The 24204-nt window shown below is 45.7% G+C and overlaps 1 protein-coding gene across 2 annotated transcripts in view; it reads right to left on the bottom strand.

Annotated features, from left to right (window-relative positions):
* Positions 1-24204, bottom strand: part of dlc1 (DLC1 Rho GTPase activating protein) — a 151712-nt gene that overhangs the window by 72210 nt on the left and 55298 nt on the right. For both annotated transcript variants that reach the window (XM_080760405.1, XM_080760404.1), the window contains exon 5: positions 23272-23305. In XM_080760405.1, coding sequence (XP_080616531.1) covers positions 23272-23305 — 34 coding nt within the window. The remainder of the gene's footprint in view (positions 1-23271; positions 23306-24204) is intronic.

Below are 24204 nucleotides of genomic sequence, written 5' to 3' on the forward strand. Positions count from 1 at the left end.
CCAAATACAGATAATTCTGGGGCTCCTTGACATGAAATAGTTGGAGCACCGTGCACTGACATAGAATCAGAAAACTGTTTTGTTTTTAGGTCAAAATACTTAAATCAACACTACACATTTTACTATGCATAAACAAAGCCCACGCATGCTTTTAGGCCTATAATGTTCAGGGACACACTATAGCCTCGAACATGCTTGCTCACACGCACACCCACCCACCCAGTGCACACACCCACCCACCCACCCACCCGCAGCCACTTACATACTGTACAGCTCTCTTTTTCACTGCTCTGTGTGTGTAATTACTGGGTCGGCGCCAGCAAGGGGGGGGGGGGGGGGGACTAAATAGACATCAATTAATTACCTTAAAACGTGACACGGTTATTTTAATAAGTCCCTCTCAGCCTTCAATAAAAGGCCACGGGACACAGAGAGAATGCTATAGGGTTGGCCTACTTCTGCATGTGTCCTCGTGGCCATGGATGCAGGACAGAAACACATCACATACAGTAGCTGCTGTAATGGTGTGCTTGTGCTTTGATGAATTAATAAGCAGGTGCTATTTATAGATGGTCAAAGTGAAAAACCGGGTCTGAATGTGACAGCATGCACGTGCTAAACCGTAAGCATGTCAGCTACTGTATAGTGCATACATGAGCAACTGGCGGCCCGGGGGCCACATGCGGCCCCCACCTTTACTTAATGTGGCCCACAGGTTAATATCAGAATACTGATATATTTATTGATTTCAGCTGTTACAATTCCAAACATGCAAACATTATCCGATTAATTACTTCAGTAGTAAGTGTAGCTTAATGACTATTAAAATGTGATTTCCTTTTTTCATATCCATCGTATTTGTATTTAGGTCATAAAGATAACATAACTAGATAACTAAATGCATTCGAAATTAAATAGAAATGTTACTTTTCAGGATTCCAATGGAAAAATAATAATATGCCAGAATTGTGCCTCCCAGTCCCGGCATAGTATAGTTCCGGAGTGGTTCCAACGGATTGTGGGTCTTTCCCTAGTGGGTCTGATCGTGGGTAGCTACTGGGACGTATGATGTTCGCGAGGATGGGATACATCACTGAGGATACGTCCCAGTTTGCATCCATGCGATGTATTTTCGTTCGGATTTCAATTCAAATACACAACAGAAATATGCAATGTGGCCCTCTGGAGTGAGTGTGGAAATATATAGTGACCGGGTAGCCCTCTCCATCGTCAAAGTTGCACCACCCCTGAGCTTGTGCATGAGTTGTCGGGAGCATTTCACACTGAGACCAATAATAGGGCACTCACACATGAGGTCGCTGGCATGACCACATGATAGAGACATTGTCAAGTCACATGATAGTCACATGACCACATGATAGAGACATTGTCAAGTCAAACCTTTTCACATGAGGTCGCTGGCATGACCACATGATAGAGACATTGTCAAGTCAAACCTTTTCAGGGAACATGACCACATGATAGAGACATTGTCAAGTCAAACCTTTTCAGGGAACATGACCACATGATAGAGACATTGTCAAGTCAAACCTTTTCAGGGAAATAATAAAAGATGAGACCCAGAAGGGGATGTATTTGGAGGGAAGGCAGTGCATGCAATTAAGGCTTGTGATCTTCCAATTAAGACAGGGGTGTTTTGTGGCCTCTCTAAAATCTTCCAGATGAAGATGCCGCTGGTTTGTCTCTGCTTTTTAAAGAGATGGAAATACACTGTGAGAACATCGCGATCGAGGTTGAATGAAACACATGTTGGGGAAATGGAAACCACCAGCTATTTAACCGTTGTTAAGGATCATAGTCATGTCAAACACAAACCAACAAGGAGACACAGATGACGGTTGACTCTTCGATACAAAGCAAGGCCACCACCATGGGCTGTTAAGTGGTGGTTATGAGAGGGCTTTAAGTTCTGTTTTATATAGATCCCACATACTAAAATCCTTTTCCCTTTTGCTATAACTGGTCAAAGGAATGTGTTTGTGCTGAAATTATGACGAATATAAGACGACTCTGATTATAAGACAACCCCTATTTTTCGAGTCTCGTTGGTGGAAAAAGAACATTGAATGTCAAATAGTCTAGTCCCCGATTATAATACGTTATTTTGGATATTTCCATTGGGGGAAAAAACGTAGTCTTATATTCAGACCAATTTTCGTCACACTTACAAACGTAAAAGAAAAATCCCCTTTATTCTGAGACTCTTTCAAATCAAAAGAGTAGCCATTCTAAAAGGTGAAAGTGCCTCGTTGACGCTAATTTGCTACGCGATTGCCTGCTGCGCTGCCATTTGACGCGACCTTTGCTGATGTCACAATGGGACACACACACCCCTTTTGACTCCGTCCTTTGGCAGTCCTGCAGGCGTGAAATGGCCCCACTGGGCCCCTGCAAAAGAAGTCTGGAGGGCCACAATGGAGCCCGGGACATCTGTGTGGGTTTAGCGGGTTGGTTGGTTAGGGCCTGACTAGACCGGAACATGACTATGTACCTCCCACAGACCCTCCTTTGAGTCCTTTGACAAAAGCCCTGCACTCACTATACATGTGCACGCATGCACGCATGCACGCACGCACTCAATAACTTGTATATCGGCTATATTTTCACTACTTCCTAAACATTTGCTTTCTAATTCATGGAATTTCTTAGATTTTTGCAGTGATTTCTCTATGAAATTACAGAATTTTGTTTTTTGATACATGAAAATGTTAGCTATTTTTTGGGAATGTTGTTTTTTTAAGTGTTATTTTTTAAGTAATAATTAAAAACAAGGGACCCATAAAAATTGGAACCTGCAGTGCTTTAAGCTGGTCTAAGAACAGATTGGTCCAGTGTTTTGGGAACCTGCAGTGCTTTAAGCTGGTCTAAGAACAGATTGGTCCAGTGTTTTGGGAACCTGCAGTGCTTTGTAAGCTGGTCTAAGAACAGATTGGTCCAGTGTTTTGGGAACCTGCAGTGCTTTATAAGCTGGTCTAAGAACAGATTGGTCCAGTGGTTTGGGAACCTGCAGTGCTTTATAAGCTGGTCTAAGAACAGATTGGTCCAGTGGTTTGGGAACCTGCAGTGCTTTATAAGCTGGTCTAAGAACAGATTGGTCCATGGTTTGGGAACCTGCAGTGCTTTATAAGGAACGTGCAGAGAGTGTTAGAGGGGCAGGGGCTGCAATCCCGTAAGAGGGCACTTTTAGACAAAGAATAGCGAAAATAGCTGATCTACAAGCTCTCAACGCGTCGCAGCGCAACCCAGCACTCTTTAGTTAGTGGAGATGCGGTGTAACAATTTTGTTCAATGCAAAATACTGTGTTCAAGTTCAGGAGAGAAAAAAGCATGGAAAGGAGTGGCATTTGCATTTATTCCACCATAGTAAATGCTGCATTGGTCTGGAAGGGGCAGTTGTATGTGGGTAAAAGGGCAGGGGCTGCTGAAGCCCCCTTCGATGATATCTGTGCACGTCCCTGCTCTGCAGAGTTTCCCCGTGGCATTGGAGACAAGTTTGATTGACAAAAAAAAAGTGGTGGTTATGCAATAGTAAGCTAGTTTAACGTTGAGAATTTGAGATAAGCATGTTCAGAACACTGTTTAGGCCTCTAGAGCCGACACCGCATAGAACGGATAGCAGAAATTACCTCCATGCCAATCCGTAATTATGTCACGCCACACAATCCTAACGAAAAATGCGCACTATGAACTGTTCTGGGCTTGTTTTCTGTAAATAAATTGTGCAGTTAGGTTAAGCCAACAACAATAGTTTGATGATGCAAGGGCAGAGTTTGTGAGTAAACATGCAACAGCATCATTTATGACGGAAGAGCACACAGGACAAAGGAAGAGACATACGTGTGTACGGTAAGCACGCTGTGACGTTGGGAACGCCACTGTCTATAGTTACAGACTTTAATCACTTTAATCTCACAATGCTGTGAGAATCACTGCACCTGCTCATTATTACGGCCACGGTTCATTTCAAAACATATTATAAACACATTGGAAAATATGTTTTGGAATCTGAACATGTATCATTTCCAATATTCCCTATATAACATACTTCTGCATTTAATACTTTACTTTTAAAATAAAGCTTTTACTAATATGTGGACAGGTTTCTCTCTCTCTCTCTCTCTCTCTCTCTCTCTCTCTCTCTCCCTCTCTCTCTCTCTCTCTCTCTCCCTCTCTTCTCCCTCTCTCTCCCCCCCCCCCCCCCTCTCTCTCCCTCCCTCTCTCTACCTTTAAAAAACATCCAATGCACTCCTGGCTGGCCTACTTCCTCCTTCCTGCCACCCTGTGACCTCCTTGACTCCTATAGCCGCCATCGACCAGTTCAAAAGAAGCGAGGAGGAAGACATACTTCTCATTCCTGCCCCGGCTCGCTTCCTCTGAAGACATGGCCATGGCAGCACATTATAATGCACCATCGTAGACGCGCCGGCTCCTAAAAACATGTTTGTCATCGGGATGTGAAATATCTGCACAGCCCCACAGAGTATATCACTTAGGCTAAATGCTGTACAGCAGTGGTTCCCAAACCTTTTCATGTCAAGGACCTCCAAATTGACTCTAATTAGCCCGTGGACCCCCATTTAAAGAGATACACCAGGGACCCCCATAAGAGAACATTTGTTACAACACTAGCAGAGTTTCTCAATCCGTTTAATTTCAAGGACCCCCTAGTTTGACATGCATTAGTCTACGGACCCCCATTTAATGGCATTTCTATCTCTGGGACCCCCAATTTATATTGTAAAATCAATGTTAATTTAACTCTGAGAGTGTACAAATGGAACCAAATGGACCCTACCGGATCCATTTGGTTCCATTTGTACACTCTCATTCGTACACTTTCTGAGTTACAGACCCATAAGGGTGAGGGTCCATTTGGTTCCAAACTATCATTTAGCTGGGGACCACCTGGAACTCCCTCAAGGACCCCTGGGGGTCCCTGGAGGTTGTAGATTTGTTTAGCATAAATCAGTGCTATTGAACACCCTTTACGTCTGTGGGTTGGTAAAAAAATATTGAAGTATTAAAAATAAGCGCTTCGGGCAACCTTCGGGCTTGAACCCTCAAACTGTCTGCTAAAGCAGCTAACTCCACCACCTCTCCCATTCTCAAACTGTCTGCTAAAGCAGCTAACTCCACCACCTCTCCCCCTCTCAAACTGTCTGCTAAAGCAACTAACTCCACCACCTCTCCCCCTCTCATGCAAGTAATTGACAATATATAAAGTCACAACACCAACTTTGACGAGGCTGTATTGCTTTGTTTTCAAAATATAATGTTTTCTTCATTCATGATTTTCCTAATAGTTTATTCCCGACAGCAGAGTTGGTCATAGGGATGTGACTCTATTGAGATGAACGATGGATAATATTTAGCAATCAGTGCATTACAAAGGAACACAGCTGTTTTCAACACTGTATTCTCAAGATAAGTAAAAGCCTCCGTACATTATGATTAAACACTTAAAGAATTTAAAAAAGCAGGGCAAATTCTAATTGTTTTCATCCACAGCAACAGTATCGGTCATGGTCTGTCATGTTGGAATGTCACGTCTTTAGCCTCAAGGAAAGCGGTGAGTCAAAAGAGGCCAGAGGAAAACCTTTAGATCGTCGACCCCTGTTCCAAGTCCCAGACATTCATCACCTCCGCCTAAAGAACCTGTCATCTGAAGAACAGAGGAGTGACTTACGGGGGGCTTACGAGGACAATGGCGTGATGAAACTCAGATGTGTACGCTGACAGTGACCAACGGACAAAAAAACACTGAAATGAAGGAATACAGTGACGGATGGGCCTTTTGTCTAGTAGTGGATCCACTCATAGTGTTACTCCTGAGCATGTCACCCCCCCCCCCCCCCCCAGCTGTAAACATGGTCGAGTGTCATGTGTGATGTGAGGACATGCATGACAAGGACGTGGGAAAAAGTCAAGGCCGCTATATCGGGTTTCACAATCTGTGACGCAGCACGCCACGGGATTGTTTGCGTGCGTTATCGAGAGCATACATGCCATGAGTGGTATTAGCTCACGTTAGTCAAGTGTGTTGTTACGGGATCGCATGTCAAGAAGACCTTGAACCGATTGATTGATTGATTGATATCGTTACTGATCGTGACATCATGAAGCATGTCATACAGTACGTACATCTGTGTCAGGATCAAAAGGACAGGCCAACGCGGTGGTTCTCAACCAGTGGTCCTCCAGGATCAAAAGGACAGGCCAACGCGGTGGTTCTCAACCAGTGGTCCTCCAGGATCAAAAGGACAGGCCAACGCGGTGGTTCTCAACCAGTGGTCCTCCAGGTGCTCCCCAGCTAAATGATGGAGAGTTGGTAACCAAATGGACCCTTGTAGTTCTTTAACTCTTGAGGGTGTAAAATTAAACTTGGTTGTCTTATTAAAACGACTACAAAATATATTTAGCCCTGGGTCTGAGAGGCTAAATGTCATCAAATGGTGGTTCCGTGGCTCTAATGCCGAATAAATAATGTGGCCTTGATGTGAAATAGGTTGAAATGTATTTTTCTTCTTTTGATGTTGAACGGAAAAGTGGTTCATTGTGTCTGTTGGTTATATAAAATACAGCGGTGCCCGTTGGGCACTGGCCTACTTGGAACGATGCAAGTTGGAAATGTGGTGTCCCTTTTATGCCCATATATGGAGTACTAATGAAGAGCTTGTGACGAAATAACTACATTGGTTCCATTGGAACACAGGTTCCTATTTTTGAGGGGCGCTAGCCCTTCCTGTATACAGCTTTTCGTCACGTCAGGTCTCACATTTGCCATTGACAATGAAAGGAGAATTCACGTTATACTGTATGTGCCTGAAATATGATTTCAGTGGCAACTGAAATTTTGTGGCAACTTTTGTGGCAACTCTCTCTCTCTCTCTCTGTCTCTCTCTCCCTAGCAGCACATGGTGGCCTTGCACTCCGTAATATGGAAGAATTCACAGCCATTATGAGCTTAATTAGAAATGATTGTGGACTCGTGGCTGCAACATTCCTGATATATAGCTTGTAAAAAGAGATGGCAGCAGGAGAGAGAAACTATTGGCAGGCCAGGGAAGCTCTAATTAGATCATGACCCACTTTTCAACTCCGTACCTCTTTCATGTTGGCCCCGCCAGAGACAGTGAGCTATGTAGCTGTGTGTGCGCGCATGCATGTGCGTGTGTGTGTGTGTGTGTGTGTGTGTGTGTGTGTGTGTGTGCTATGTATCCTGACTCATCCTTGTACACAGGCTTCCACAGGGCAGGGCTGTACATCATCTGTAGCAGCGGCCCTTCAACGCAGAGGTTAGGCCACATGGCAAAGATCAGACTTTTGCCTGATTTATATTCGCAATAAACTTATTTTTTTGAGGGGCGCTATAGCCCCTCCTATGTCCAGCTTTGTGGGTGCGTGTAAACACAAACAGTGTGCTAACACAAACACTGAATGCCATTGATAATGAATGGCTAGGTTTACGTCATTGTCCCAACATGAACATTAAATGCCATTGACAATGAATGGCCATTTTTGAGTGTGTCACTTCACACGCGTGTGATTTTTAATAAACTAATTATTATAATTTTTTCCCCCCAGAATTGAGTTTGTGTCATTCACAGCGATTCATTTATTGATAAGGCAACAGAACGAAGAGAAACGCTTTATGCTTTACATTATTGAGCCCTGCACCTACAAGTCTTTCATCTAATCTAGATATTTTCTCTTAGTTTATGCAAAATTCACCAGAGAATATATGCCACTTTTTTGTAATAATTTATTCACGAGAAAGCGGGGGATAAAACACAGTGCTGTGACTGTCCTCCCATTAAAGCAATGTTTATAATTAAAATGTAGATAACCCTATCATATGAAAGAGAGAGAGTGCACTTTGGAGTCATACCAAGCACAACATGGGAACCATATGGGCAGAGAGACACAGAGAGAGACAGAGAGAGAGAGAGTGTACATACAATCATACATGTGTGCGTTTCATATTTACATTACACTATGTAAGTAGTGTAATTCAAGTAAGTGTAACCCTCCATCCTCACTTCATCAACTTGACATTACACCATCTCCCTGTTACATTTGGCAACAAGACGACCTACAGTATACTAGTATCACAGCCCGTTTCTCCAGACATGGTAAAGTGGTCTTCTTCTAAACTCGTAAATATAATCTTTCCTCAAGAGCACATCTTTGGGCTCGGCCCTTTTCTGTTGCTTTTGGTCTCATGACTGCATGGTGTTGTATTATTCAGAGACTATATAGATGATAGATATAGGAGATACAGCCAGGGAGCGAGTGGTGTATTTTCTAATGGACCGGACGGACTCTCTCCTCCATGTGCAACGAACAGCTCTCATCACTTATAGATGGCCCCGTGCCACGCAGCACTCCAGCCACCGTGAGACAGAAAGCAGATAATGCTGGAAAACGCATAGTGTTGCAAATCTCACATTCTAGCTTATAAAGCCTGATTTACACTGCCGGTAAATACCGGCGTATGCATGCAGTTGCGTGCCAGTGTCAGTGTTTTATCCTTTATTTACCCAGGGTAGTAGCTGAGCACAAGTGCTCATTTTCAGCAATGCCCTGCACATATAAACACAATAAAACCTGGGAGCTGACCAGTAAAACCACAGTCTTATACTGTTGGCCACCAAGCAGCTCCACTGGAGCAGTTGGGGGTTCAGTGCCTTGCTCAAGGGCACTTCAGCAGTGGTGGGTGAGTGATGACAATCAACTTCCCCACCCAGATTTTTCCTGCCCGTCCGGGGGAATCGAACCAGCAACCGTTCGGCAACAAGGGCGCTCCTCTAACCCTTAGGCCACCGCAGTATATGAACTTGTATACAGTATGTGATATTTACCTAAGAATAAATATGAGTATAAGTATACATCGGGCTGAAGACACGTCAGAATGTATACGTGTGAGGAGGTATGCACCGTACCTGCATATTAGCAACACAAGTGTTCCTTAAAAGATATTAAAGGAGCATTCAGTGATTATCCTGATTGGATGAAGGCTGGACCACCTAGCCAAAAACGAAACCTATGTTTTTTTTACCCCAGGGGTTAACTGGGGACAGGGAGGAACTCCTTATATGGTCAGCCCACTCGAGGATTATCACAACATAATAAAAAAAGAAGTGATATTTGAATTAAGTGAAATCACTAAATATACCTTTAATATAGGATCGGGAGAAAATTGGTATCGGCAGATATCATCCCTAATAAAACAAAGCGTGATAAGCGTGAAGGATGTCCATGCAGTCGCAGTGATATCCCATCCGTCCAAGAGGTGGTATTTTATCATTCAGAGCAATCATTTCCCTTCTATAAACTCAATGCAGTGGATCCTCCCTTCCGTCCTGATGGAGACTGTGCTGTCCTTGAGACCGTTACCCTAACAACACCAACAACAGCAAGCACGGCACTCAAATAACCTGTAGCATCGGCTCAAGGATGCTGAGAGTGGCCATGCCCCGAGAACTATACAGAGAGTGAACATGCATGCAACATGGACGCACGCACACACACACACGCACACGCACGCACACATACACACACCCTTCCTCAGTCACTCAGTCCCTCGCCCGCCCCACCCACCTGCTAGGCGACTCTGGCGGGTCTCTCTCTTGCTGAGCATCTCCAGGGCTCTGGAGGTGGACGACCTGATGTGTCCGCTGAAAGACCTCTGCAGTAATCGCAGCCTCATGGAGCCAGACATCCAGCCGGCCCGAGTCGACTGGACTCACCGTCCCCCGAGAAGAAATAAATCAAACGATAAACCCCGAGGCTGCACTGCACCAGACTCTCTCTAGCTAGTGTGAAGAAGTATAGCAACAATATCTGCCTCTCTAGTCGGAGCTCTATTCCAAGGAGGTGAACAACAACTACAAGCTGCCTGTTTTCTGGACTAGATTTTGGTCTATATTCTGTGAAGTAGACTGGTACGGTACGGTGCGGTGCGGTGCGGTACGGTACGAGGCTTGCTTGGTTGTTTGGACTCCAGCTCCGTGTGTCTCTCTGCTCCGCTGCTCTGAACTGATGAGCTGTTACTCTCAGCTCACTCCCCTGACGTGCTGCAGCATCGGAGCATCGGTTGGTACACATCCAGCCACTGCAGCAGCATCGCTCTCATATTCTATTCTGCCAGTGTGTGTGTGTGTGTGTGTGCGTACGTGTGCGTACATGTGTGTGCGTACGTGTGTGTGTGAGTAAGTGCTCTCACAACAGTCCCAGCACTCTCGCTGAATATCTGAGTGGGTGAAAGTCACGACTATGCATCTCTCTCTCTCTCTCTTGTCTCTCTCAGCTTTCATCCCACACCTTTTCAAACTCCCGTGTCTTTGCCTGTCTCACTGATCCCTCTCTCTCTCTCTCTCTCTCTCTCATGTATACCTCCAGCGCTCTCCCCGCGTCTAGACTAGACAGAGACGACGACGACATCATGCGTGCCAGTTATATAAGTGGATGCCGATGCTCGAAAAACACCCCTGCATGCTCGTTATACAAAATGAGCTCCACCTGTCCTTCCTCGTCTCCTTGACCGCTATAGCCAAAACAGCCGGCATAACACATAAACACAGGCACGCTTGCGCACGCACACGCACACACACGCACACGCACACACACACACACACACACACACACACACACACACACACACACACACACACACACACACACACACACACACACACACACACACAGGAGGTTAACACTACGAGGCGATTCAGGTTCAACCTCTCTGACCCCTATGTACACTGGGGTGCTACAGGGCTATATACTAGGTATTTACATAAGCAAAACTCACACCCGTGTGAAGTGACCCACATGCTGGCTTATGGTTCGATCATAGATCCTTTGCTATATCTAATAATAGCTATACAGAGAAATAGGACTTAAAAAGTATGTAGCATTCCTAGACACTAGAGGGACAGATGAAAATACCAACAAAACAAAAACAGACAAATACAATAAAGTAGACTTCTCTGGGTCTGTGACCAAGGACTGTCGTTTACTCGTTTCCTTTGAGATTCAGAAAATGTAGTAGGCCTATACAACTTAAACTATTTATAAGTGTATATACTGTATATATGCATAGCATACTTCCCTCTATCTTAACCATTTAACTACACCTATTATCCTACTATAAACCAATAAAGCTGTCTGTCTGTCTGTCTGTCTGTCTAAACGCCTCGTCCTTCTCTGTGGGTTCAGTCTGTGTGTGTGTGTGTGTGTGTGTGTGTGTGTGTGTGTGTGTGTGCGTGCGTGCGTGCGTGCGTGCCTGCGTGCATGCGTGCGTGCGTGCGTTGGAACTGTTGCAGGTATACAAGTACAGCGTTACTTTCAATCCCTGACACTATATTAAACGGTAATAATATCAAGTATTAATTCAGTATTAATATAAGTAGATATATAGATATAGATATAATTCCTTCCTAAATTTGGTGCAGGCATATTACCAACATACAGCATTTATGGAGAGGAATTAAGGACATAATAATAATAATAATAATGACAAAAATAACATGCTTTATATAATATTACATAGTGTATTGTTAATGTTGTCACTTCACATTCCACTCCAAAGCTCAGCCCTCAGGCTCTCTGAGGTCCAATCAGGACTGCATGGTGGAGGGAAGGTGAGGTCTTTGCGGTGCTGCGTAGGGGGTAGGTTATTGCATATAGCATTGTGCCCATCTCAGCTAATTGACTTTATATGGCCTCCTGTGGTTTACTTCAGGACTGATAAGACTGAAATTCCTGCTACCTTCGGCCTTTTAACGGCACTTTAGAGCTGCTGGGCCCAATATACTTTCTATACAGCTCTGGCACGAAATCTCTCTCTCTCTCTCTCACTCACACACACACACACACACACACACACACACACACACACACACACACACACACACACACACACACACACACACACACACACACACACACACACACACACACACACACACACACACACACACACACACACACACAGACACACACATCCTATAAACGGTGTCTCCCGTCAACACGCTGTGTTTGAATTACATGAAATTGGAATCAAACCGTCATTTTGATGCACGCACACACACGCCGCACACGCGCCCAATGTCTTTCTGTCCGCGAGAAATGATATGATATGATGATATCTGGGTCAGTCATTTTATCACAACATATCAGTGTACCCACTCTCTCTCACTCTCTCTCTCTCTCTCTCTCTCTGGTCTGTGTCTCACTCTCTCACACCTGTAACCTGCGATAAGGCGAGCGACTCGACCGCAACCTGGATGTAGGCCTATAAAGAGGAAGAATGTACCGATGCGAGGGGGGGGGGGGGGGGGGTGTCGGGGAACCAAGGGGGGCCGACTGGATGAAAACAATAGCCGTTCTCATAGCCCAGGAAGGAAGGTCTTTGCCAAACGAACGGCCATCTGTCCGACAACTCTATACAGCAGCGTGTCAGGAGTGTGTGTGTGTGTGTGTGTGTGTGTGTGTGTGTGTGTGTGTGTGTGTGTGTGTGTGTGTGTGTGTGTGTGTGTGTGTAGGCTACGTCTGAGACAGTAAGGGTGTTATACCTGCCAACACACTGACCCAGAAATGAAGGAAGAGGGAGAGCAGGGGGGGGGGGGTGAAAACTTCAAACGCCATGTAAACACTATATGAAAGCGTATCGTAAGAGCGCCTTTGAAAGACAATGTGTTCTATATATATGCAATTCTTTATAGCAATGCCAAATATGTGTCTACTTATGCGTGTGCATGTCTGTGTGCGTGTGTGTGTGTGTGCGTGCGTGCGTGTGTGCGTGCGTGTGTGTGTGTGTGTGTGTGTGTGTGTGTGTGTGTGTGTGTGTGTGCGTACATGTGTGTGTGTGTGTGTGTGTGTGTGTGTGTGTGTGTGTGTGTGTGTGTGCGTACGTGCATGCGTGTGTGAGTGTGCTGGCGCACAAGAGAACATGTTTATGTGTGTCTCTCGTTTGTTAGCCCGCTTTGATGTGACCATTCGCCTGAGGCCTTATTCTAGAATCAATAAAAAAAAAGAAGAAATGGTCTAAAGTCCATGGCTGTGTCCCCTCCAGTCAATGGCTAGAGGGGAACAAGTGGGAACTGTTGTGACATGCCACAAGAGAAAAGGCCCACGGGGGTCGACCCCGAAAATCTGAAGGGTCCATTACTGCGATCTCTGCCGACAGATTGTGACGCTTTGAAACGTTTTGCGATATGTTGTATAAAACTGGATTTTATTTTGCCTAAAGGCTGCGTGGCACGAGATAGGAAAGAAAAGCACAGTGTGGATCAGCTAAACGAGGAGGGTGCATGGATGCACCCTCACGAGGGTGGAACTAAACTCTAGGGCACTTCAGCCAGTATAGCTATAAAGACACGTGATGGACGGACAGATACCTATCTATACCGTGCCATTTAGAGTCTCACCGCTGGCATGCAGGGCTATAAGGGCATGTTGTTAACAAATTCCACGTAAGAAGAATCAAGAGTTAAATTAAACAGTTATTTTGCAATACAAATTGGGGTCCCAGAGATAGAAATGCCATTAAATGGGGGTCCGAGGCCTAATGCAGGTCACACTGGGGGCCATTGAAATTAAAATGGTTGAGAATCACTGCTAGAGCCGTACAAATATTCTCTTTCAAAAGTTGAAGTTGAAAACAGCTGAATGCTTTCAGACCACCGCAAGCTGAATAGAAAAAGGAAACAATTTGTCAAAAGCAAAAAAGAGGGGCACCTTTCCCCTCAGAAAACACTACGTGTAAACGTGGGCCTAAAAATGACTCGTCTCTCCTAATCCAGGGCGCTCTCTGTGGTTTTGAACTGATAGATATACTAGCGCTTCATTTCTGCTCTCATCTGTCTCTCCCGCAAAATATGAACGCTATAAATATATCGTATAAATTAAAACGATAGCAATGTAAGCTAGCAATGTAAAGCAAACTTTTTTTTGCGGATTGTTTCCGGGTCGTGGGTTTCAGAGTAAAAGCGGGCTTGTCGTTCCGGCACCCCAGAGCTCCTATTTTGAAGGAATCCCGGCACAGATTGTGTTAATATATTCCCACACAATTCTGTACTATTTCAGAACATCATGCACGCACACATTGCTCACACAAACTCAAACTCTACCACCATCTTGTGTGTTCACTGTTCACACATGCGTGAAAGCACATGTTACACGTGTGTCCGTTTGAGCGAAGCGCTCCTTCTTTTAAGTGGTTCGGACAACAGATTTTTTAGGCCGCCCCGGCATCCTCCGCACGAACCCTCCTCCCCCTCTTCCTGACACCTGTAGCTGTTAACCGGAGCAGGGAGTGACGGAACCCGCTGAGGCGGGACAGATTCATTAGGCCACGGGGGGGGGGGGGGGGGGGATCCCACTGCGCCTCTATAACCTCGGGGAGATTTACAACAACTCCGCCGCAAAAGGAATGAAGACTGGTGGTGGGGCTGTAGCTGGGATCAGATGTGACTGGAGGCCATGCAGGGGGCCTGCAGGGTGAGACAGAGAGGCCTGAACCCAACCCCTGCAGTCAATTAGACCATTAATTAAAGGGAGGAAAACCCGCGTGACATAATGAGGGTACTTCACGCAGAAAAACCCTCTCACTTTTCGCTGAAATATATGTGAGAGTTGTTACAAAGGTTGGACCTAAACGGACAGCCGTAGGTGTGTGAGAAAGAACCTTACTACAGGGCAGTGTTGTTTTCGGCGACTAAAACTATAAGATGAAACGTTTTCGTCGACTATACCTTTTTTCACTGACGAAAACTAAATGGAAACTACATGAAAACTAAGCTATGATGACTGAAACTAAAAGTATTGGCAATACAGCTAAAAACTAGACTAAGATGCAAGGAAAGGGACTAGTGGACAAGAGATCCAGTATGAGTCATTTTACATTTTTGCATGCTGAAAATAGCAGATCGGCTATTTTCAGCAAGTGTAAAATCATTACAATCAAGTCATTACGACGGCATCAACTGTAGATTTAGTAGACTAAAATCTTATGACATTTAGTCTAACACTAAAACATTCCAGGTGACTAAAATGTGACTAAAACTAAAATCAAAATTTGCAGCCAACACTGGTGTGAGAACGGGGTTCTAGTGAGAGGACATAAACCATACCTAGAAACAAACCATAGAAAACCAGGCAGTGTGAATTAGAGGGGGAACATGTTGAATTCCGGACTTTTAATTGTATATTTCTACTGTATATTGCAGTATTGATAGTTTTACTTGAAGGAAAACTTTGAGTACTTCTTCCACCACTGGCCTATATATACACACTGTACAATAATAATTGGTGAATTATGTGCTCAAACAGCCGTCTGCTGAAGTGTGCGGTAACTGGACTAACAAAGCCGACCCGTGCCTCCTCCTCTTCCCCCTCTTCCTCCTCCTCCTCCTCCTCAAAGCCTGCTCCTCCTCCTAAATAGCCTCCTCCTCCTCCTCTTCCTCCTCAAAGCCTGCTCCTCCTCCTCCTCCTCCTCCTAAAAAGCCTCCTCCTCCTCTTCCTCCTCAAAGCCTGCTCCTCCTCCTCAAAGCCTGCTCCCCCTCCTCCTCCTAAATATCCTCCTCCTCCTAAATAGCCTCCTCCTCCTCCTCCTCCTGTTCCTCCTCAAAGCCTGCTCCTCCTCCTCCTCAAAGCCTGCTCCCCCTCCTCCTCCTAAATATCCTCCTCCTCCTAAATAGCCTCCTCCTCCTCCTCTTCCTCCTCAAAGCCTGCTCCTCCTCCTCCTCAAAGCCTGCTCCCCCTCCTCCTCCTAAATATCCTCCTCCTCCTAAATAGCCTCCTCCTCCTCCTCCTCAAAGCCTCCTCCTCCTCCTCGTCCTAAATAGCCTCCTCCTCCTCAGTACAGGAGGGGCTTTTGTCGGAGTACGCAGCTCTGCCTGGGCTGGGAGTCTGCCCAGTTCACTTCCTGTTGTAAATTCCCCTCCGTGCGGCGGTTTCCTGTTCCACGCTGAATACCACATACTGACACCCGCTGTGTTACTGAGATGGATAAAGAATCACTTCTCCAGACAGACAGACAGACAGACAGACAGACAGACAGACAGACAGACAGACAGACAGACAGACAGACAAGACAGACAGACAGACAGACAAGACAGACAGACAGACAGACATTTGACCCACAAAATGGAATGTAGACATATACTGTACAGGTAGGTATGTTGTAGGTAGTATGTTGGTGGTGCTGTTTATACTACATTATATGTCTACCACATTTTCTCCAATTCTTCTTGGAGAAAATGTATTTTTAAATGAAGAGGAAGGGCTAAGAGGACACCCCTCATCATCAGGTCAGGACATGGCTCCATTACTGTTCAATATAAGATCATAATACATCATATATTTGAATATAATATATAATATTTAATGTTATTCAAGACAGAGCCTGAATAAAATGTGGGACACATTAACAAATAAAAATGTAACTACTGTAGTCTATTTGTTTCAAGGGAGAGTGTTGGCCTCGTACTAGCAACTAATACCCGGGTTGGAGTGTGAAACATACATTGAATGAACTCCACCAACAGTACAGTACAGTACAGTACAGTACAGTACAGTACAGTACAGTACAGTACAGTACAGTACAGTACAGTACAGTACAGTACAGTACAGTACAGTACAGTACAGTACAGTACAGGAACGACCCTGGGAGAAAGTGTGTCAGATGGGAAGGGGAGAGGGAGGGGAAGGTAAAGAGGGAAGTGTCAGGGCTATAGAGCTGGGCTGACCGACAGGCCAGGAATGTGGCCTTGCACAAACACGGTTTACTCCTGTGCTGTGTTTGGGAGGGACGGGGGTGAAGTCAATCAAAGTCAAGAGAAAGGGAACAAGCAAGCAGAACAACTAACACCAGTCACACAGAGCACAGGGCCATTATTGACTTGTCTGCAGGCTGAGGGAACTTCATTACATCTGTCAAAGGAACCACTAAAGGATGGAAGGATAGTCTAGATTAGAAGAGGGGCATGTAGCCACAGGGTGGATAGAGACAGAGGAAAAGGTAGTATGGCTTAGTGAGTCCTCATGTTGGAATTATAACGCATTTGTGACCAGATTTGACTGTCATTGTGCAACCTCCAGGAGGAGAAAAACTGAATTTATTTATTTTGTATCCAAAATGAGTTAATAGCACAGGCAGACTCTTCACAGAGTCCACAGAAGTGAACCTTTCAAGCCTGTTTTCTCAACTCGCTATTTACAGCAAGACAAATTACTCTATAAAACTCTATCAAACTGGACAACCAATATGTACATTTGAAGCTATGATTCCCTGCTTTCATATGACATGAAAACACAAAAATGAATAATAATCTAATAACTATCTCCCATTCACGGTGGGTCACATTTGTAGGGGTGATATGGACAAATATAATATCACAATATCTTTTCAAGCTGTATTATATCACGATACATGATATTATCATGATAATGTATCGATTTTATGGTTATTTTTCAAGTTACTTAACAGTAGCAACCACCTACAGGGTAAACTAAAACTAAAAGAAAAAGGAGTAAGAGACCATTTAGAGCTAAATACGTGTACATTTTTGGCGAATGAAACTGTCAAACGTATAAATTACCATCGTACATAATCATGATTTAAAATAGACACTATGCCTATTTGCTCAGACACTATGACGTAAAATTCTCCATTAATTTGTCAATTGGAATGCTTGTATAGGACGGAAATCTACACTAATAGCTGGATATTTGCGAACGCAGTGAGCACTTACTATGAGACCTAGCAGATCATGTCTGTGTGTGCGTGTGTCCCCCCTTTGTGCCCATATATGGAGCTACGTCCAAATATGGAGTGTGTTGCATCAATCACAAACAAATCACTCAGCTCCATATATGGGCACAATGGGCACAGACACACGAACGCATGAGTCATGGTGAATATGTACGAGCTGCGTTCGCTTCCCGCGTTTGCGCGTCTTACTGGTAATAAAATATACAGTAAGATGACCAAGTACAGATTACACACCCTATTTGGTAAATGAGTCCAGGTGGGTTTTTACCAGAACACACATGTCATGTGGCCTTTACAGAGCCCCATTGTTTTCAGGGTTAGGGTGAGCAACACACTGTCTGGGAAACTCACAGCCAGGTTGTCTGTTGTGCAATACTCTGATATGGGCTTCCCCAGGGGTCAATATTGTGACCAAATATGGGTTCCCCAGGGGTCAATATTCTGACCAAATATGGGTTCCCCAGGGGTCAATATTGTGACCAAATATGGGTTCCCCAGGGGTCAATATTCTGACCAAATATGGGTTCCCCAGGGGTCAATATTCTGACCAAATATGGGTTCCCCAGGGGTCAATATTCTGACCAAATATGGGTTCCCCAGGGGTAAATATTTGGACTAAATATGGGTTCCCCAGGGGTCAATATTTGGACTAAATATGGGTTCCCCAGGGGTCAATATTCTGAGTAAATATGGGTCATTGGGGTCATTCTGGGATCAGATATTATTTGGTAAATCAGGGGAAGGGGGGGGTGGATGCTGGGATGGGAAATGTATAATTAGGCTCCGGGACAAACATTAACAATCCACAGACTTAGCTGTGCTAGCTATGACGTAATTTCTGAAATCCATGCATCATTGTCCATCTGAGTAACAGTAACACAGTTATGAGTTTTGTTGCTGGAATTCCAAGAAGTCTGGGATGGTGAGCAAAGAGAAAATGAAAGAAAAGAGAGAATGACAATGACGGCGGCCAGTCAGACAAAATATCATGTGAACACCAGGAACTCCTGCAGTGTCAGGACTGGAGGACTGAAACCCCCATTTCAGTACCAAACCATTTCCTGTCCCGTTTCCTTCTCCTCCACCTTCTGTCACACACGTACAGACAGACGGTGTGACGTAACGCCTGCTATGGGGCTGGGGGGGGGGGGGGGGGGCTATCAATCCAGGTGAAAGGTCAGTCAGTCTTTCAGACCTCCCCTGGTATGTGTGAACGCCAGTCATTGTGTTCTGTTTATATAATAATCCCGCTATACCTATAGGGTTATATTTGGATCAGGAGAGCTTTACCGACATGGTGGTGGTATACGCCTCCAACTACAGATGTTATCATTGTATGGGGGGGGGGGGGGGGGGGGGGGGGGGGGGGTTAATGGGACTCCAGTCTGCCACCTCATGACTCAGCCTCGGACCGGTCAGAGCCGTCACCGTTCTATAAGTGTTCTGAATCTGGACAGATTAGATCTACTAGCGGTGATCGTGGAGTTTAGAGTGCCTCAAGTCAATAACTGTTAATCTGCGAATAGTCAATCGCTGAAATGTGTTGTCATGTACACGTCATTCATTAAAACGTCGACAAATCTGAACGGAAAGACTTCTCGTATGGACCCCCCGACCCCCCAACCACCCCATAACAAACTGGTACAGAACTGGAGGAGGACAATGGAGGATATGGGCTTTGGAGAAACCTCTGGCCGTGTTGTGCCAGGTCACGGTGCCGACACGGTGAAGCACTCTTGTTGACAAGAGGGTGCTTTCATGGCCTCCCCAAGCAGCCCTCCAGTCCACAAGCACCTATCCTTGAATGAACACACCCAGCCCAGCCCCATCAGGTGCAAGGAGAGAGTGGAGAGGTAGGGGGGCTTCCAACCAATGGCTCCATTGTTCATTCGGGAACTGCAGGAGTAGGGGGGAGATGGGGGAGGAATGCTCACCGCCGTCACAAGAGTGAGATCCCACATCAAAGCGACAAGCATCAAGAGGAAGGCAGAGATAGCATCACTCAAGACTTTCCTATAGCGAGAACCCAATATAGGAGGGGGGGGGGGGGGGGGGGGGGACAGATAATGTGAGGGTCTGCAATCTGCATCAGAGATGTTTGAGCAATGCCACCCGCTGTGTATATACTGAGGCACCGTCTAATACAATGTCTTTCTGTGACTAAAGGTCCTACTCAAACTGGGACTGCTTCTGTTGTGTCCTCCTATGTTCAAAATCACACCTGTGTGAAGTGAGGGGCGCTCTTATCATCATACATCATCATACATCACATTCCGTGCTGCTCAGCCAATCAAATCGTCACCAATGTCAATCCCGGCCAATCGCTTTTAGGCGTCTTCACTTCTCTGCCTTCACTTTTATCTTCAATGCGTATAACTTTGCTCAGCCAATAAAATCATCGCTATTGGGGTGATAAGCCAATCACAAGCCGATGTTTGTGATTGGCACACACAGACCCACAAAGCTGGGCATAGGAGGGACCAATGGGAGGGCGGGCGGGCAGAGGAGCAGACAGGCAGGAGGGCCTACCATGGCCCTGCCTCTCTGAGGGACAGGCGGGAGGGCCTATCACAGCCCTGCCTCTCTGAGGGACAGGCGGGAGGGCCTATCACAGCCCTGCCTCTCTGAGGGACAGGCGGGAGGGCCTATCACAGCCCTGCCTCTCTGAGGGACAGGTGGGAGGGCCTACCACGGCCCTCCCTTCAAGCCTTTAAACGCATGGTTCATAAACATCTCCTGACCACCCCCCTTCACACTGACTGTTGAGCTGCAGTGAACCGTTTGATTGGCCAATGGATATGTATCTTATCTTACTTGGCTATTTTGTTCACAATTGCATCAGAAAAAATAGTAACCTAGCTATAGTGTCGAGTCATTTCTCCAGACATTCCTGCACACTGGCTTTTTGAACACTTCCTAAAGCCCTACAGGAGTCAGCCCCGTAACCACACACAGAACGGCTGGTCAGTTATTATGTGGACACTGGACACCTCCCTCTTTGTGTCCAGGAAGGCGTGACACTGACCACTCAGTAAAACAACAAAGGTAAAGCTCTCTACAACCCTGGAGGGAGCTATACAGTATATGTCATCAACAGTCATGCCGTTAAGAGTTCCGGCTGCTTCGGAGGGAGAGACTTGGCGTTGGAACACTATAGAGGTGCTTCTGTCGTCGCAGAGATAGTAAAAATGAACCATGAATGAAGCGCCTTTCATGGCACAGAGCAGCCAGCCAGCAGGCAGCAGACAGCAGACAGACTCCAGGGCACGCCATGTGATGGAACTACTGTGTCACAAATGTGTCACTCCCGGCCGGAGGGGGCTTAAATGGTAGGAGATACAAGAGGGGGGTCTTTGAAGTGTCTCAATGAACAGTGTGGGGCTTTGTGTAACCCGCTAAAAAAGTCCCCCCCGCCCCCCCATCCACCCGCCCCAAAAAACTGAAACACCCGTCCCCAACCAAGCCCCCGCACAGTGCCCACGCCCCCGAAGGCAGCCCTGGGTTCCATCACACAGACCAAGCCCCCGCACAGTGCCCACGCCCCCGAAGGCAGCCCTGGGTTCCATCACACAGACCAAGCCCCCGCACAGTGCCCACGCCCCCGAAGGCAGCCCTGGGTTCCATCACACAGACCAAGACGTGGCGGTTGCGTAACGTGCTTACAGGAAGTTGGGACTTGTTTAAAATGAAGACAAATTACCAAGACTTTAGACTTCTTTGATGTATAGGTGCTGGACATTTTTTGCAAGCTTTAAGCATAGAGGCTATTACCAAAATGCTAAATGCGCACGCACGCAGGCACGCACATATGCACAGTCGCACACACAAACACACACACACACACACACACACACACACACACACACACACACACACACACACACACACACACACACACACACACACACACAGCGGTAATTAGAGAGAACGCAAGAGAGAGAGAGAGAGAGAGAGAGCGGGGGCGATATGGACCTCCCTCCCTCCAGCAGGCTTCGAGGCGGCCGGCAGGGGGTCAAATATGACAGCCTCCTCCCCAACCGTCCAACCACCACCTCTCTGGTATTGTTTAGAACACGGGGAGGGAGGGGGGTATTTAATGAACACTGCCCCCCTGCTGGCCGTCTGAAAGTGGGTCTGCCCCATGCAGCCGTATAGCTTCCGGACAGACGAGACGACCCCGGGGCTTTTTTTTAAAACCCGGCAGACTGCCGGTCAAGAGGCCGGAGCCGACCGGGACGGAGCAGTCACTACAGATTACTGTCCATTTTTTTGGGGACTGAGAATTTCAATTGAGCTTCAGTCACAGTCTTTTTTTTAATACAATCGAATTTAGTCACGTTTTTTAGGCATCTGAAATGTTTCAGCGTTAGTCTAACTTTAGTCGATTCTGAGCACGTATTCTATCACCAGTTTGACCACTTCTAATAATAACAAATAGCAGATCTACAAGCTCACAACACGTCGTGCTGCAAGCCTGCGACGTGTTGTGAGCTTGTAGTCTGTTATTTTTGTTTGCGTGACATGCTTTCAAAGAAGACAATGCTGGCTTGTATGGAGTCCAAATGCCTGGAATGAGTCGTGGCAACTGACAACTTTAACCCATGCTATTCATAAGGACGCTTACGAGCAAAAACGTGTGTGTGTGTGTGTGTGTGTGTGTGTGTGTCTGTGCGTGCGTGCGTGCATGTAATATGGAAGGAGATACAGTGATCCAATCTGTCTCTTATCTCGGAGAGACCACGTGTTTGTTGATTCACCAGATCAGTCCTTCAGTGGGTTGGCTTCTTATCAAGACCCCATTCCTCCACTCGTACACCCCTCTCTCTCTCTCTCTCTCTCTCTCTCTCTCTCTTCTTATCAAGACCCCATTCCTCCACTCGTACAACCCTCTCTCTCTCTCACTGAAATGTACTGTAATTCTCCAATCTGTTAATAAATACTTTGATCAATCAATCAATCAATCAATCAATCAGGAGCAATTGGGGGTTCAGAGTCTTGCTTAAGGACACTTGGACACTAACTCCGGGTTGGAACATCCGGCCACTCTAATACCGCTGAGCCACCCAAGTCTAAAACCTGGAGAGGGCTATACTATACTGCAGTGCTTCTCAAACACCATCAAGGACCCCTAATAAACAGTGCCAGGCTAGTCTGTTCGTTGCTCTCCCCAGGCTGGGCCAGGCTATAGTCTGTTCGTTGCTCTCCCCAGGCTGGGCCAGGCTACACCGTTACTGACTCCATCAAGCAATATACTCTGAATACCATGCAGGCTTGTACTGCTGCTATCACATTATGTAGAAGAAAATGGATTCTACGTATAATATTAGACTAACACGTGCTGCAGTGCAGACAAAATGCACACCGTTGGAAAAAAAATCCCCAAAACAATCGCATCGCATCCCACTTTGGCTTATCCGACTCTCACCACCCAATACAAAATGTATTAAAAAATAAAAACAACAATCAGAACTTACCTGCTTTTTCTTTGTCAGCAAAGGTGGAGTTGCCCTGCAAGGAGAGAGAGAATAGAGATGATGAGTGAAATGCTCAATTGTTTAGAGTCATCCTACATTAACACCCCGAACGCCCAGGTTTATTTAATCCATTAAATCATAGCGCCCAGTCATTTATAGCAGCGGAGCACTTTTACAGACGGACCGGATGTTATATGTGGCTGAAGTAGCTAGATGTAGCCAAAACACTCTGGAGGCGATCGACAACAACGGGAGGCATGATTAATTCTACCAGGACTAGCGACGGGACCGCAGTAGGCCGTCTAACACATGGCCTTTCCTTAGAATTAGATGTTATGATTTAGATCAAGAGTTATTAACGTTATAAGATTTTCGGTCTCGTCGGCTAAACGGGGGGGAACATTTTCGATGACGTCCCACCGTTGCACAACAGACGCTCACAGCCTGTGGAGCGATCGGTTTGATATCAATTATATCCGTCCTTTTGATCAAACTCCGTCCTGGGCGCTGGGTGTTACTAATTGAAAGGGCGGAGAACTTGGTCCTGCGCTCAGGGTGTTAAGGTGACTAACAGATTTAAGCTAGTAAATTCCATTTGTACTGCATGTGCTGTTCCAACTTTCAAATGAGTTAATATGGTTATGGAATGCACTGGAGAAACCATACACATTTGACGATGTCGCTGTACAGTATGTCACCTTGTACGTCCAAAACCGTTACATTTGTATTATTATATAAAATAAGAAATTAATAAATAGTGGAAAATGTCATATTCACAACTGAACCTGTGGATTGGCTATTTTCACTTTAACGTCATCGTGACACATGAAAATGCAGCAACGTTGTTATTTATTGCATTATGTATCATTACAATAGAGAGAGAATGACTCAGCTACCCTGTGTGTGTGTGTGTGTGTGTGTGTGTGTGTGTGA

The sequence above is a fragment of the Protomyctophum bolini genome, assembly GCF_963924005.1.
Source record: "Protomyctophum bolini genome assembly, chromosome: 3".
Lineage (NCBI taxonomy): Eukaryota > Metazoa > Chordata > Actinopteri > Myctophiformes > Myctophidae > Protomyctophum > Protomyctophum bolini.